The sequence below is a fragment of the Lolium rigidum genome, chromosome 1, assembly GCF_022539505.1.
Source record: "Lolium rigidum isolate FL_2022 chromosome 1, APGP_CSIRO_Lrig_0.1, whole genome shotgun sequence".
Classification (NCBI taxonomy): domain Eukaryota; kingdom Viridiplantae; phylum Streptophyta; class Magnoliopsida; order Poales; family Poaceae; genus Lolium; species Lolium rigidum.
Window position 1 is genome coordinate 244,491,444 of NC_061508.1, and position 14,829 is coordinate 244,506,272.

The 14,829-nt window shown below is 50.8% G+C and overlaps 1 protein-coding gene across 1 annotated transcript; it reads right to left on the minus strand.

Moving 5' to 3' along the window:
- Positions 1-221: 221 nt before the first annotated feature.
- LOC124683429 (protein O-glucosyltransferase 1-like) lies at positions 222-14,615 on the minus strand. The gene is made up of 2 exons (XM_047217940.1): positions 14,544-14,615; positions 222-1,607 (listed from the first exon to the last, which is right to left on the minus strand). Exons 1-2 carry the CDS (start codon positions 14,607-14,609, stop codon positions 222-224), a joined length of 1,452 nt encoding a protein of 483 aa, XP_047073896.1. The 5' UTR covers positions 14,610-14,615.
- Between the last annotated feature and the right edge of the window lie 214 nt (positions 14,616-14,829).

Below are 14,829 nucleotides of genomic sequence, written 5' to 3' on the forward strand. Positions count from 1 at the left end.
ACTTACTAGTGATGAAACAACCCACCTTATAAGATGGTCTAACTTCTTCACGACTTTCCATGTGGAACTAAACTTCCCACCTCTTGTCACTCTCTAGTGAGCTGTCACTAACTTGGGCTCAAACTCACATGCACTGCTATAATATGGACTTTGAGATTTATATGAAAATCTGAAATCTAATGTGAGCCACTGAAAGTGAACCTAATATTTAGCTTGAGCTTCTACCTCCCCTCCATCTTGGCTACTTTCCTTCGCACATCCTCTTCTCTGGCGGCCATCCTCGTGACCTCCTCGGCCGTGAACGGCGGCGGCAGCGTGCACGGCTCATAGGTGGCGACGTACCTCTCCCTGGATTGCATCATAAACTCCCTGTCCCGACCTTGGGCGGGGCATGCCATGGACTCGGGGCAGAGCTCCACGGCCTTCTCCGGCACGGTGGGCGTATACCGGAGCAGGGCGGCGTACTGCTTGAGCACGTGCAGCATGTAGTCGTACACGTAGTCCATGCTCATGTCCTCCCTGGCGAACCCGCTTCCCTCCTGGCCGATCCGCCTCGCCTGCGCCGGGTGCGAGTTCCCCCAGTCGACGGCGAACTTGACGGCGCGGCACTTGTTGGCGGGGTCGATGGGCCAGTAGTGCTTGCCGGCGACGAGCCCTCGGGAGAAGAAGTCCCTGAACGGCGTGTCGATGGCCAGCATAGGCGAGTCGCAGGCGAGGATGTACTTCTCGCTCACCGACCACGACCGGCCCTGCACGTAGATCATGTACCTGTACCGGCACTGCTTCGCCAGGTTGGAGTCCTTGAACCCGTTCCGGATGGCGGCGTCCCAGTCCTGCTTGAACAGCCGCGCGTTCCACTCCTTGCCGGCGGCGGAGTCGTTGTTGCACCGGAAGAGGTCGCGGCGCGCGTCCGACACGTACGGGTTCCCCTTCCAGAACGCGTAGGGCTCCCGGTCCTGCCACGGGAGGCGCGTGTTCTCCTCGCCGACCTCCTCGACGAGCGGCGCCCACGGGCGGATGTTCACCTCGGACCAGCCCCAGAAGGACCAGTCAGGCCAGAGGACCTCGAGCGAGGCACCGTCCTTGCAGTACCGGAAGAGCGGCGGCGCGGTGGCAGGGTCCGGGTAGTCGGCGGCGCGGAACTCCGGCATGTCCTCCAGGTTGAACATGACGTCGACGTCCGGGACGCGGCCGGGGTAGCGGGCGAGCAGCTGCAGGATGCCCCACTTCGTGAACACGTCCCGCGTCTGGAACACGCGGTGGTACGTCTCCACGTACGCGCGGCCGGACACCACAGTCAGCCGGAACGCAGCCTTCGGCTGCGCGCGCTCCACCGCCTCCCTCGTGATCCCGGAGACGCGCCACCGCTCGAGGTCCGAGTGGATGTACCGGAAGTAGTCGGGGCACGACGGTGGCGGCGCCGTGGGTTGTTCGGGCGATGGGAACGGTGCTGCTGACGGTGGTGGCATGCCGCGCCGGCATTGTGGCGTGGAGGACGAATTGCCGCATCTGAATGGTATGGGCACGAGCGGTGATGAGCGTTGGCGGCGAGGAGGATGTTGCCCACGCCGGCTGATGCTGCCGCGGCCCTTGCCCGGCAGGAAGGACTGATCGATCGTCCACGACACATGTACAAGAGCAAAACAGAGCAGCATTAAACATTATAACTAGTAGTACAAGTATCGTAAGAAGTAAACTTTATTCATTTGCTTAATCTAATTCGTGTACAAGAGCATAATTTATTTCATTTGCTTAATCTAATTCATGTACACGAGCAAAATTTATCCATTTGCAACTATGCAACCAACTAGCTTGATATGTGTATTTGCCTTGCTTCTGACCATGCCATTATTTATCTTGCAATGTGCAAGCATCTTATGCTAGGATATTTGAAAGGTAACTGGACAGATTTTTGAGCATGCATGTCAGGCCTAGATTTGCTACCTTGAAGGGTCACTTTCTTCATGATACTACATTGCAGGCTCATAGACCGAAACTTGACCACAAGGAGAAGCTACTGACTTGGATCTCTTCTTTGCCTTGATAGCTTAGATTAGCTTTTGCTTCTTTGCATGGTTCTAGCCTTAGCTTGTATATAAACTGTATGTAAATCGTTTTAATAAAAGTTGGGCTATGGGGCTTTTGCCTCACAGTAAAGGGTTAAAAAATGTGCAAACGTCTTTAGCTAGCAGATATAACCGTCAATTGGCCAAAAATGTCACAACAAAGAGGTAGCTGTCAAATTGAATGCACCAAAAATCCAAACCGGTGAAAAGGGTAATGTGCATGGCCACACATAGATGACCTACTTATTACGCCAGAACATTTTTGGTGCATCTACTGCGATCCAAAATTAAACACGTTGGTGTGCTTGTGATCACTTCCACTTCCATTAAGGATCTGATAGCTCATCTAGTCCAATTAATCCTCACTCGGTGCCCTTCTGTTGGTCTGCTTGCTCTCATCGTTCTAATAGGGTCAGGTTTTCGTTTTATAGTCCTTACAAACAACGGATGTATCGTAGGTAGTATCACGCATTTCATGCATGCAAAAAATTGTATTACTACTCCCTTCTATCCAAATTATTTGATGGTAAAATAGATGTATCTACGACTAAAATATGTCTACATACCTCTATATTTTAGCATCAAGTAATATGTACTATAATTGATAATGACAAAGATCATAGTGATATTATAGCAAGTATGACTAAAAATGTCAAGCAGATCTTATACACAATTTTGCTTTGAGATTGTACAAATCAATAAATATAAGAAGACCATGCTACCGTTAGACTACCCATAGTGTGAGTAACATAGGTAGTAACATCATACACCCCCAAGACATTTTGATGACATGGCATGATAATAAATGAAAAAAAGAGTAATGTGGCAACTAGCTATGTTACCATAACATCACAAAACCCAAGTTAAGATGAGCTACAACATAACAAATGACACAATGCATGAAATCACATATAAGTTACTATCCACTATGGAGGTAGTAACTTAGACTAGTAACATGACACATGTTACTACTCTAAGTTACACCCGGCTACGACCAACCTTATATGATACTGCATTATTGATCACTCCTAAAAAAATTATTTCCTTTCTTTGCGGCAAGATAGCGTCCTTATTGATCATTAAAACGTTCACGTACAGATCCCTATACTAAGTGAAACTCCCATTGATTGGTCAGTACATATCGCTCTCACCTAGCTCGCGCACCATGACACGGCCATCTCTCGGATAGCAGAAAGTCAAAACAAATGGAGTATTTTGTCAAGTTTCCACGAATGGGCAGGATATTTAATTTTTAGGGTACAGTTATAGAAATTAGAACCGTGCAAATCTAGCTAATGAACCTGCAAGAGAATTTCTGGATGAGGTCCATGCTAGCTAACTTATGATCGAACTGATTTTTTATTCCGAGATGGCCTTTTCCATATGTCGCAAACACTAAACGACGACTTTAACCATCAGCTGATGTTCGAAATGTCGTCGGAACAAAGAAGATTTGGCACGGCCACGCATGAACAACTCCACATACTTGTCTACCGATTCTTGGCCGACATGATATTACGCAAGCAGATGATCAGTTAACTAAGAATAAAACTCACGCCGCAAAGGAAAACTAGACACCTCAGTGTGCAGGTCGTCACTTCCGTCCTGATTGAACATTGGCTCGTCTAATCTAATCCAATCTAATCCGATCTGATCTGTACATGGGCAGGAAGCGGGCTTCGTACGTTTCGTTCCATACTTGGCGCTAGCTCTCGCTGCTTCTCCATGGTGTAAGACAATAGGGTTAGGGGGAACCGGCACAACCCTCTAGGGGTGGCCTATCTCATATATATATAGGAGTACACAAAGGTACAATACAAGTCCAATACCAATTAGGTATGGATACACATATACAGCTACAATACAATGTCTAACACCCTCCCTCAATCTTAGCCACTTTGTAAAGAATCTAAAAGGGTAAGATTGCGCCTGCAAGCCTCAAACTGTGGGAGAGGCAATGGCTTTGTGAAGATATCTGCAAGTTGATCTTTAGAAGATATGAACTTGATTTGTAGCTGTCTTCGTGCAACACGTTCCCGCACAAAATGATAATCCACTTCAATGTGTTTAGTTCTAGCATGAAACACCGGGTTGGCTGAAAGATATGTAGCACCGATATTATCACACCAAAGGACCGGAGACTGTGGCTGAGAAATCCGCAACTCGCGAAGCAAAGACTGTACCCATATGAGCTCAGCAGTGGCATTGGCAACAGCTTTGTATTCAGCCTCTGTACTACTACGAGACACAGTGGCTTGCTTCCGAGCACTCCAGGCGATCAAATTGGAACCAAAGAACACAACATAGCCCCCCGTGGATCGCCTGTCATCTGGACTACCAACCCAATCCGCATCTGAATAGGCCGAGAGCACCCCAGAGGGGTTTGGCCATATGTGAAGACCATGAGACAAGGTAGACTGTACATAGCGAAGTATGCGCTTAACGACAGCCCAATGAGTGTCTCGTGGTGTATGAAGATACTGACAAACTCTGTTGACAGCATAGGAAATATCCGGTCGAGTGATGGTCGTGCATCGAAGCCCTCCAACAATGCTTCTATACTCAGTGGCCTCATCGAAGTGAGGAGAACACCATCAGCTGCAGTAATCTTATCGGTGGAGGACATGGGCGTGGCCGTGGGCTTGCATTTGAGCATGCCAACACGACGCAAAATGTCCAAGGAGTACTTCTTCCGAGTCATGACCAAACCGAAGCACACCGAGCCACCTCCAAGCCAAGAAAATAGTGAAGAGCACCGAGGTCTTTGACAGCAAAGTCCTTCCCAAGTGACGCAATGAGAGCATCGGAAGCCAAGGCCGACGAGCTGATCAGAATAATATCATCTACATAGACCAAGAAGTACATAGTAACCTTGGGCGTCTGTAGGAGAAACAGAGAGGAATCAGCTGTAGAGGGCACAAATCCATGAGCACGAAGAGCTGAACCAAGGCGAGCATGCCAAGCACGAGGCGCTTGCTTCAGACCATAGAGAGCCTTGGTGAGACGACAGATATGCGTGGGATGATCAGGATCAACAAAACCTGGAGGCTGCCGCATATAGACCTCTTCCTCGAGTAAGCCATGGAGAAAAGCGTTCTGCACATCAAGCTGCCGAAGAGACCAACCTCGAGTAACAAGCAAGCGACGAGCGGGCGTATAGTAGTAGGCTTGACCACAGGGCTGAAGGTATCTTCATAGTCAAGACCAAACCGTTGCCGAAAACCGCGAGCGACAAGACGTGCCTTGTAGCGCTCAATGGTCCCATCAGAGTGCTTCTTGACCTTGAACACCCATTTGGAATCAATAATATTAACACGAGGCGGCGGAGAGACAAGTGTCCAGGTCTCATTGCGAAGCAAGGCCCGATATTCTTGCTCCATGGCCTCTCTCCAATGTGGAATACTCATAGCAGCCTGATATGTGCGGGGCTCAGCTGTCGGATCAGCAAGGGCAGCAGTCATACAAGCAGCATACCAAGCAACAGTCCCATCTGTGCGCTCTTTGGGACGGAAGATACCACCGCGATCGCGCGTATGAGGCCGTAGAGGAGCAGCAGTCGGTGCCGTAGAAGCTGGAGTAGTACCGGGCGACGGCGACGGACCGGGCGACGGCGACGGACCGGGCGATGGAGACATGGCCGGAGACGCCCGGGTCGGTGAAGAGGGCGACGAAGCAGGCCGCGAGGCGACCCGAGGAGCGGCCCATCGTGGCCACGCGGGGACGCAGGGGCGGGCGATGGCGACGGAGGCGACGCAGGCGCCGGAGCCACGTGGGCTTGTGCATGGACACGGTCCCCGAGGCCATGCACGTCGGGATGATCGACGTGAGGCGAGGCGGGAGGCGTGGCCAGGGGAGCAGCATCAGCAGGTACGATGCTAGCGGGATCAGCAGGTGGAGAAGAGGCATCGCCCATCGACGAGAGCTGTATAGGAGCAGGCGACGGTGATGGCACTTCATCAAGTAATTCCAAGCGAGCTCCACGACCAATACCTGCACCATGATTAGGTAACAACATAGGAGAGTATGCAACATCACCAAATTGGTCAGCGAGTGGTGGAGGAGGAATGTAATGATGGGGGTGCTGTAGTGGACACTGGGAGGCTCGAAAAAGGAAAAGAATTCTCATCAAAGACTACATCCCTAGATATGTAGACACGATTTGTGGGAACATGGAGACACTTGTACCCTTTATGAAGAGCACTATATCCAAGGAACACACATTTTTTAGATCGAAACTCCAACTTACGTTTGTTGTAGGGGCGCAAATGTGGCCAACACGCACAACCAAAAACCTTGAAAAAGGTATAGTCGGGCTTTTCATTAAGGAGAAGTTCAAGCGGAGTTTTCATAGATAACACACGAGTGGGAGTACGGTTGATGAGAAAACAAGCAGTGGAAAAAGCATCACTCCAAAAACGAAAAGGAAGAGATGCATGTGCCAAAAGAGTAAGACCAGTTTCAACTATGTGTCGATGCTTACGCTCAACTGAGCCATTCTGTTGATGAGTATGAGGGCATGATAGACGATGAGAAATCCCAAGCTCCTGAAAGAAAGAGTTGAGGTTGCGATACTCGCCCCCCCAATCTGACTGAACATGAATAATTTTGTGCTTGAGAAGACGTTCAACATGCTTTTGAAATTGAGTAAAAATACTAAACACATCAGATTTGCGCTTAATAAGATAAAGCCATGTAAAACGACTATAAGCATCGATGAAACTGACATAATATGTGTGTCCACTAACGAGAGGTTTGAGCAGGACCCCATACATCCGTAAACACAAGTTCTAAAGGACTCTTAACTTCTCGAGTAGAATCAGAAAACGAAAGCTGATGACTCTTGCCCTGTTGACAGGCATCACACACTGCTAAATCTTGTTTACTAGACAAACTAGGCAACTCATAACGACTCAAGACATGACGAACAATGGGAGTGGCAGGATGACCAAGACGAGCATGCCACTGCGACGACGAGACGCGAACTCCACTGAACACCTGAGGGGCACCCGGAGGATCCACGCGATAGAGGCCATGACACAGCTGCCCGCTAAGAAGAACGTCCCTCGTGGCTCGATCCTTAACAAAAAGATCAAACGGGTGAAACTCACAAAAAACATTATTATCATGAGTGAGCCTAGGAACCGATAGCAAATTGCGTGTGACAGCTGGAACACGAAGAACATCTTTAAGATAGAGTTGTCTAGATGGATGACTAGTGAGGAGAGAAGCTTGACCAATATGGGAGATGTGCATACCTGCTCCGTTTGCGGTGTGAACCTTGTCAGAACCATGATAGGCGTCGCGAGTATGCAGCTTGTTGAGCTCGCTAGTCAGGTGATCCGTGGCCCCAGTGTCCATGTACCACGCGGGATCGACGGAGTAGGACTGTGTCTGACCTTGCTGACCCTGGGGCGAAGGCCGATCAGCCATAGCGGCCTGGCGCGCATTGTTGCGCGTGTCCCGGCCATCGTTGCCAAGGCCGAGGAAGCTGCGCTGGAAACGCCGATGGCACTTGGAGGCAATATGACCGTCACGGCCACACAGCTGGCAAGTGCGCTGAGGACGCCCACCACCATAGGCCGGGGATGAGGCAGGGGCCGGAGGTGCGGAGGCAGGGGACTTGCCCTGGGAGGAAGGCGGCGCGTTGCGCGCACCACCTTTCGCGCGATGTGAGCCGAGAGGTCGGAGTGAGCGCCGCCGCTGCGACGGCGGGGCGCGCCTCAACACGCTGCTCGGTGCGGAGGAGCTTCGCATAGAGCATGTGAGGCGGCATGGGCGTGGTGCGGTCTTCCATCACCTCAACTAGCCCGTCGTACTCCTCATCGAGCCCATTGACAACATACGAGTTGAACTCGTAGTCGGAGAGGGGCTGGCCGATAGACGCGAGCGTGTCGGCAAGCCCGCGCACCTTGTTGTAGTAGTCCTTGGCGCTCATGTCCAGCTTCTCGCACTCACCGAGCTCACGGCGGAGAGAGTTGGCACGTGCTTGGGATTGAGCCGAGAAGCTCGACTCCAGCGTCTTCCATGCTTCACAGGAAGTGGTGGCGAAGACAACCATGCCGGCGACCGTCGGGGAGAGAGACCCCTGTATGGAGGACAGGTTTGCTTGATCCTGTGCCGTCCACACACGATGAGCCGGGTTCACCACCGGCCCTTGCACACCGTCGATGAGCGCAGGAGGACAGGGCAAGGTACCATCAACATAGCCCATCAGGTAATGGCTCCGAAGAAGAGGAAGCACCTGCGCACGCCAAAAGATATAGTTGTCGGGCGTTAGTTTGATGGTGATGTGGTTGCCGAAGTGGTAAGGCGGCGGCAGCGTGGCGAACGCATCCGGTGCAGCAGCCGGAAGCACCACGGGCTGCACCACGGGCTGCACCACAGGGCCAGGGGCGGCCGGCGCAGGCGCCGGAGGCGTGGCCGGCACAGAAACCGGGGCGGTCACAGCAGCCGTGGAGCTGGAGGCAGGCGCGGAGGCGATCCGGAGCTGCGTCGCGAGTAGAGACCGGCGAGGCCGATGGTGGGTGCACGAAGAGGGAGCCCACGCTGAGAGTCCCCTCCTGGGACATGGTGGCGGCCGCGGCCATGTCGAGTGGCCGGTTGAGAAGGGCCGCCAAGGAGGCCGGGAGATACCCGGAAGAGGAGAGGCCAGACGTGGCGCTCGTAGTCATGGCGCCGGCGACGATGATGCGGAAGCGAGGGAGATGCGCGGCGGCGGCTGCGAGAGAGAGCAGCGGCGGCGGCGATCTAGGTTTAGGATCGAGATGGTCGTGATACCATGTAAGACAATAGGGTTAGGGGGAACCGGCACAACCCTCTAGGGGTGGCCTATCTCATATATATATAGGAGTACACAAAGGTACAATACAAGTCCAATACCAATTAGGTATGGATACACATATACAGCTACAATACAATGTCTAACACATGGAAACATCGGTCAGCGTATCGTTCTCAGCGCTGGCACACCGGCCAAGTCCCGGCTCGATCAAAGGGTCAAAACAATGGAGTATTTGGGAGGAACTCGGGGAAATGAGGGCTCTCGCGCTGACGTCGCGTCGCTAGGAGGGAGGCTGGTTTTCAGTGGATTTTTCCCGTTTCTCTTGAGAGCGGATTTTTAGAACCTGGCTACATCGACTTTTAATATTTGGTCAGTGAGTTCACAAAACCATATTCGGTTGTGAATTAATTGGTTCGCAATTTGGGCAGGGGTGAGTCTCATTTTTTCATTTGTTGATTTTTTTTAGCAAATGGTCATGATGTTTGACAAAAAAAATCATGGTAACTATATATTAACTCAATATGAATATGCATAATTTTATTAATATTTACGGAGCTTAATTTTGTTTTGTTTGCTAAGAGCATCTCCAACAGAGGCTCTAAAATTTGGCGCTGTAAAAGTCGTTTCCAGCGCGCTCGATCTAGATATAGTGTGCGGTGCCACGCGAGCTTCGCCGGAGGCTCTATTTTACAGCGCAACCAACAAGCCAAAAACCAGCCCTTCACCAGTGGCTGTAAAATAGAGCTCCACAAAAAAGTTTCTTCTACATACATACAACAAAAAAGATCAAACATGCCACAAATAAATCCAAAAAAAATTCAACTAAATCAACTAAATCAACTAAAAATCGACTCCGGCGAGGCAGCTCCGACGAGCTTGCTCCGGTGAGGCGTTGGAACTCCGGCCAGCAGAAGCAGCTCGTCCCCGTGTTCATCCCGTGGCTCTCCAGGTGCAGCCCGTTGTGTCCCCGCGTGAAGAACAGCTGCAGCCCGTGGCCATGGCGCGGCGGGACATTGGGGAAGTCGGGCGGGGCGGCCCTGGCGCGGCGGGAGGTGGAGGTCGGGCACGGAGGCCCTGGGGCAGCGGGAGATGGGGGAGGTCGTGCGCGGCGGGAGATGGTGCAGCGGGAGATGGGGGGAGGTCGGGCGGGGCTACCATGGCGCCGCGGCCCTGGCGCGGCGGGAGATGGGGAAGGTCGGGCGCGTCAGCCATGGGGAGGTCGGGCGGGGCAGGCCATGGCGCATCGGGCGAGGCGGAGCTCGGGCGGGGCGTGCATGGCGCATCGGCTTGGCTTTTAGCGTCTGTTTTCTTTCCGCGGTGGAGAAGCCAGTTTACAGTGCGCGCCGGCCGACGCATCACCGCTTTGGATAGTGCAAACTACCGCGCGCACTAAAATATTTACAGCGCGACCTATTTTGCAGCGTCTGCTGGAGGACGCAAAAACGCGTTTGGCGCTGTATATTGACAATTTTTTTAGCGCACGCCCAGTTTACAGCCTCTGTTGGAGATTCTCTAAGACCTAGAAGGGTGATTGGACAAGTTCTTGAGTCTTGGTGTCTCTAGGTCTAGATACGCTTGTTTCCTTATTTTTGTTCTATTTTTAAAAGATTGTTATGTTCACATTTTGGCAAAAAAAAATGAATAGATTAAAACAAAGTGTGTTTATACAATATTTGGTGTGTCAATTGCCACTTGAACTGCAACCTATGGTTCGATGGTTAGAAGAGTAGTGGTACCTCCAACCCACCAGGGATTAAACCTCAGGTTTGATACTTTGATGTCTCACCATATATTCTTGAGGCGATGTTCTCATCGGTAGAAGACTACACATGTGATGACTTCGTCAATCTCAAAATCCGCCGCATCACTTTGTTAAGACTCAATCTTCCACTACTGTGTTTCGCAAAAAAAAAAATACCACTTGCACTGTTTCACTTTGTTGTGGGCACATCCAATAGATAATTACTGAGACATGAACACCTATGGTGCACAACCAGGACAATTACGGCGCAAAAAAAAGTCCACTATAGAATTACGTTAAAAGTGCAAAGATCAAAATGGTTCATAATTTAGTTCTCTATTTAGAAATCATTTTCGTTTCAATTATTTGTCAGTCTACCACACCCTACAAAACCAGGCAGTGTCTCCTCCCGCACGGCTCATTCAATCCGAATATCTCCACGTGTCTAGCAGGGACTTGCCCTTCCCTAACCTGTAGAAAGGGCAATATCTTTCTAGTGATGATTCTCCAGGATATTTTGTTCAGTTTCCATACGTATGGATGGTTAATTAGTTGCAAGAATTTCCATGTATCTTGTTGACAAAAGGCAAGCTAGCTACTGCTGGTTGCGAAAATGGCACAGAGACGAGCATCCTGAGTCCTGAGTCAAGAAGGACGCTGAGCGTGTGTATCCCGTGAAGCACATTCCTCATGAATTAACACGACGAGACACGTACGTATTAGAGCATCTCCACTCGTCCCCCCGAGGAGGCCCCCGGCGAGCGTTTTTTCCATCCGGACGGCGAAATTCGGCCCAGTCGCGCCCCCGGTTCCTCGTTTTCGTCCGGATTTGGGCCTAAATCCATCCGGCGATCCCACGCACCCCCCGGCCCCCCGGGGAGCTCTCGGGGACTCCGGACGAGTGAAAAGCGGGGAAGGGCCCGATCTGTCGGTGACTCGACGCACGAACCCCACCGCCACGTCGCTCAAAATCTCCCCCACCCCTCGTATCTCTCTCGCCGCCGGCACCACCCCGCCGGCTTGTTGCCCAGATTGCGCCGCCACTCCTTCCCCACCTGCCTATATTCCGCCGTGTTTGGACGACGGTCTATCTGGCTGCTCTTCCGCCGGCCTGTTTTCCGGCCTGCTTGCTCGTCGTCGCTCGCGGCTCGGGTTGCCTCGACCACGCCCGTCAGGTGTTCGTCCATTTGCCTCGCCGGCCATGGACTCGGACGAAGAGGAGGAGCAGATGTTCGTCGAGCTTATGCAAGAAGAGATGGCAGCAGCCGCCCAAGACGAGGAGCACATGATGATCCTTGGTTGCTTGGCAAGCATGTACGCCGGACTGGCAACACGTCGGCGTGGTGGGTCGGCACGAGGTCGCCGGAAGTGCAAGCCGAGACAGCGAATGGAGGGCTACTGCATGTTGTACGCCGACTACTTCGCCGACAATCCATTGCACGGTGAGAGTGTTTTCCGGCGTCGTTTCAGGATGAGCAGAAAGCTATTTCTGGAAATTGTGTATGCCATCCGCCACTTTGATCCCTACTTCAGATGCAAGGCGGATTGCACTGGTTTGGTTGGATTTTCGTCACTGCAGAAGTGCACAGTGGCTATGAGGATGCTGGCGTATGGAGCTCCCGGTGATACTGCAGATGACTATCTTCGGATGGCGGAGTCCACCGCCCTTGATTGTTTCTACCGGTTCTGCAGGGCCGTCATAGCAGTGTTCGGGGACTATTACTTGAGATCACCCACTGTCGAAGACACTCGGAGGATCCTTGCAACAAATGAAGCTAGAGGTTTTCCAGTGGATGCTTGGAAGCATTGACTGCATGCATTGGCAATGGAAGAACTGTCCGTTTGCGTGGCAGGGAATGTACAAGGGTCACAAAAAGGCTGCACCGTGATACTTGAAGCAGTGGCTACCCATGATCTTTGGATTTGGCACTCTTTCTTTGGTATGCCTGGATCCAACAATGACATCAACGTCCTAAACTGCTCCCCGGTCTTTTCCAAGCTTGTTGAGGGTCATGCTCCCCGGTGGACTATGTGATCAATGGTCGGCACTACAACAAAGGATACTACCTTGCAGACGGTATCTATCCAAAGTGGGCAACATTTGTGAAGACGATCTCCAACCCTAGCACCCCCAAACTTTGCGAGTTTGTCAAGAAACAAGAAGCTTGCCGAAAAGACGTCGAGCGAGCATTTGGTGTCCTACAGCAGAGATTTGCTGTCGTCCGGTTCCCCGCTATGACTTGGTCCAAAGATCAGATGTGGGAGGTGATGAACTGCTGTGTGTGCCTACACAACATGATTATTGAAGATGAGCGAAAGCATCCGGTTCCTCTGACTGAGCAAGAAGCACCATATGAGAGAGAGGGTCCTCTTGCACAGCCTAATCACCAGGTGCCTCCATCATGGGCCGCCTTCATTGCTATGCGCCAGGAGATTCGAGACTCTACAATGCACCAGCCTGCTGCAAGATGATCTCGGTGGAGCACATATGGAGGTTCCGAGGCAACGCCAACGCCGACGCCAACTAGTCTGTCTTAATTTGTTTGAAAAATTGTGAAATTGTGTGCTTCATTTGTTTCAGCACTTGTTAAACATTGTACCGTTATCGCCGAATTTGTTTCAGCAATTCTCGTCCTCTTGTTTGCCGAACTTGTTAAATTTTATGTTGAATTTGTTTGAAATATGTCAAATGGTCGAGGTTGGGGGTTTCCTGCCGGGGGGACGGCTGGAACTTCGGCGCTCCCCACGCCAAATCTTCATCCAATCCGGACGAAAATTTCGCCGGATTTGGACGTGGGGAGCGCCAACGAGTGGGGATGCTCTTATCGCCGACTTCGTCAGCGATCTAGATAGCTACACTGAAGCTGATGTTTCCGTGGAGCACGTACATAGTTCGTTTTTCTCGTCTCTTTTTCTACAATGCATGATCTGGTTTTCTTCGTTCAAAAGTCCAAGATAGAAGTCTACATATATATCCTTGGATCGTAGCGTTGCTGGCTTGTCGTCATTGGTCCAACGAGGTAGCGTTCGAAGGAGCAGCTAGCTAGAGAACGCTAGAAAGCTCAACGGGCATTGGTCACTATACTTGACTTTGGAATGGGACCGCCACCAGATACAATAGTACCCCTTCCATCCCGAAATATAATATGGACGTCCTTAAATTTCGTTAAGTAAAAAGTTGTAACTTTGACAATGATTTGTATTTATAACATGCTCATAGAAATTGTATAAATATGTATATGATATAGTAAAAGAGATTTGCAAGACAAATGTAATGATACTCGCACCATACCGGTTTACAGGGCAATTACACAATTCGAGAAAAAAGTTTGACTACAAATTTGGTCAACAAAATATAAGATATATATCACAAAAATTATACTATTGGAAACTTCTTTTGAATATGAATCTAATGGTATAATTTGTGTGACATATATCTTGTATTTTCTTGACTAAATCTGTAGTCAAACTTTTTTGTCGAGATGCGTAATTGTCATTTGAACCGGTATGGAGGGAGTAACATTTATACATTTGGAATCCATATAACTTGGGTATATACTAGTGGTTGAAGTTGTACAACAAAAAATATGCGGAATAATTGTGTCTTATGTTTTAGGACGGGACGGACCAAGCTTATCCTACGGCTATATTATCTGATGCTTTTCCATTTCCCTTGCGTTAATTTGGCCTAATGAATACCATATTATCGCTACGTAGCGCTTAGTTCGTGTTAACAATCCTAGGTGGTTGTGAATTGTGATACACCATGGCACAATAACACGATTGAAGGAAATAAATGCTATACATTCACTACGTTGATTCGCGTTATGATTTGTCTAGCTGGTTGTGATCGAATTGTGATGCAGCCTAAGATCGTAAGAACACGCGCGGTTGCAAAGATAACTCGGTCGAAAGGAGAGAAAAAAAAATGGCATGCACATGCGCGTATACTTACAGCGTCCAGGTCGATCCATGTGGTGCCGACGAGCAGCGCGAGCACCACGAGGCCGCCGATCACCATCCCGACGGCGCCCCTCGTCGGCGACAGAAGCGCCGTCCACCACCACGCTTTCTTTGCGCCGCCTGGCGACGACGACGACGACGAAGACTGCCACTCTACGCCCAGAGCAGCGTTGTCGTCGTCGACGACCTTGCACGGGGCCGCGCCGGCTGCCGGAGGCGGCACCAAGGCCGCCGCTTCCTCCTCGTCGGGCGCAGGGATCAAGCTGCTCTTCATCTTT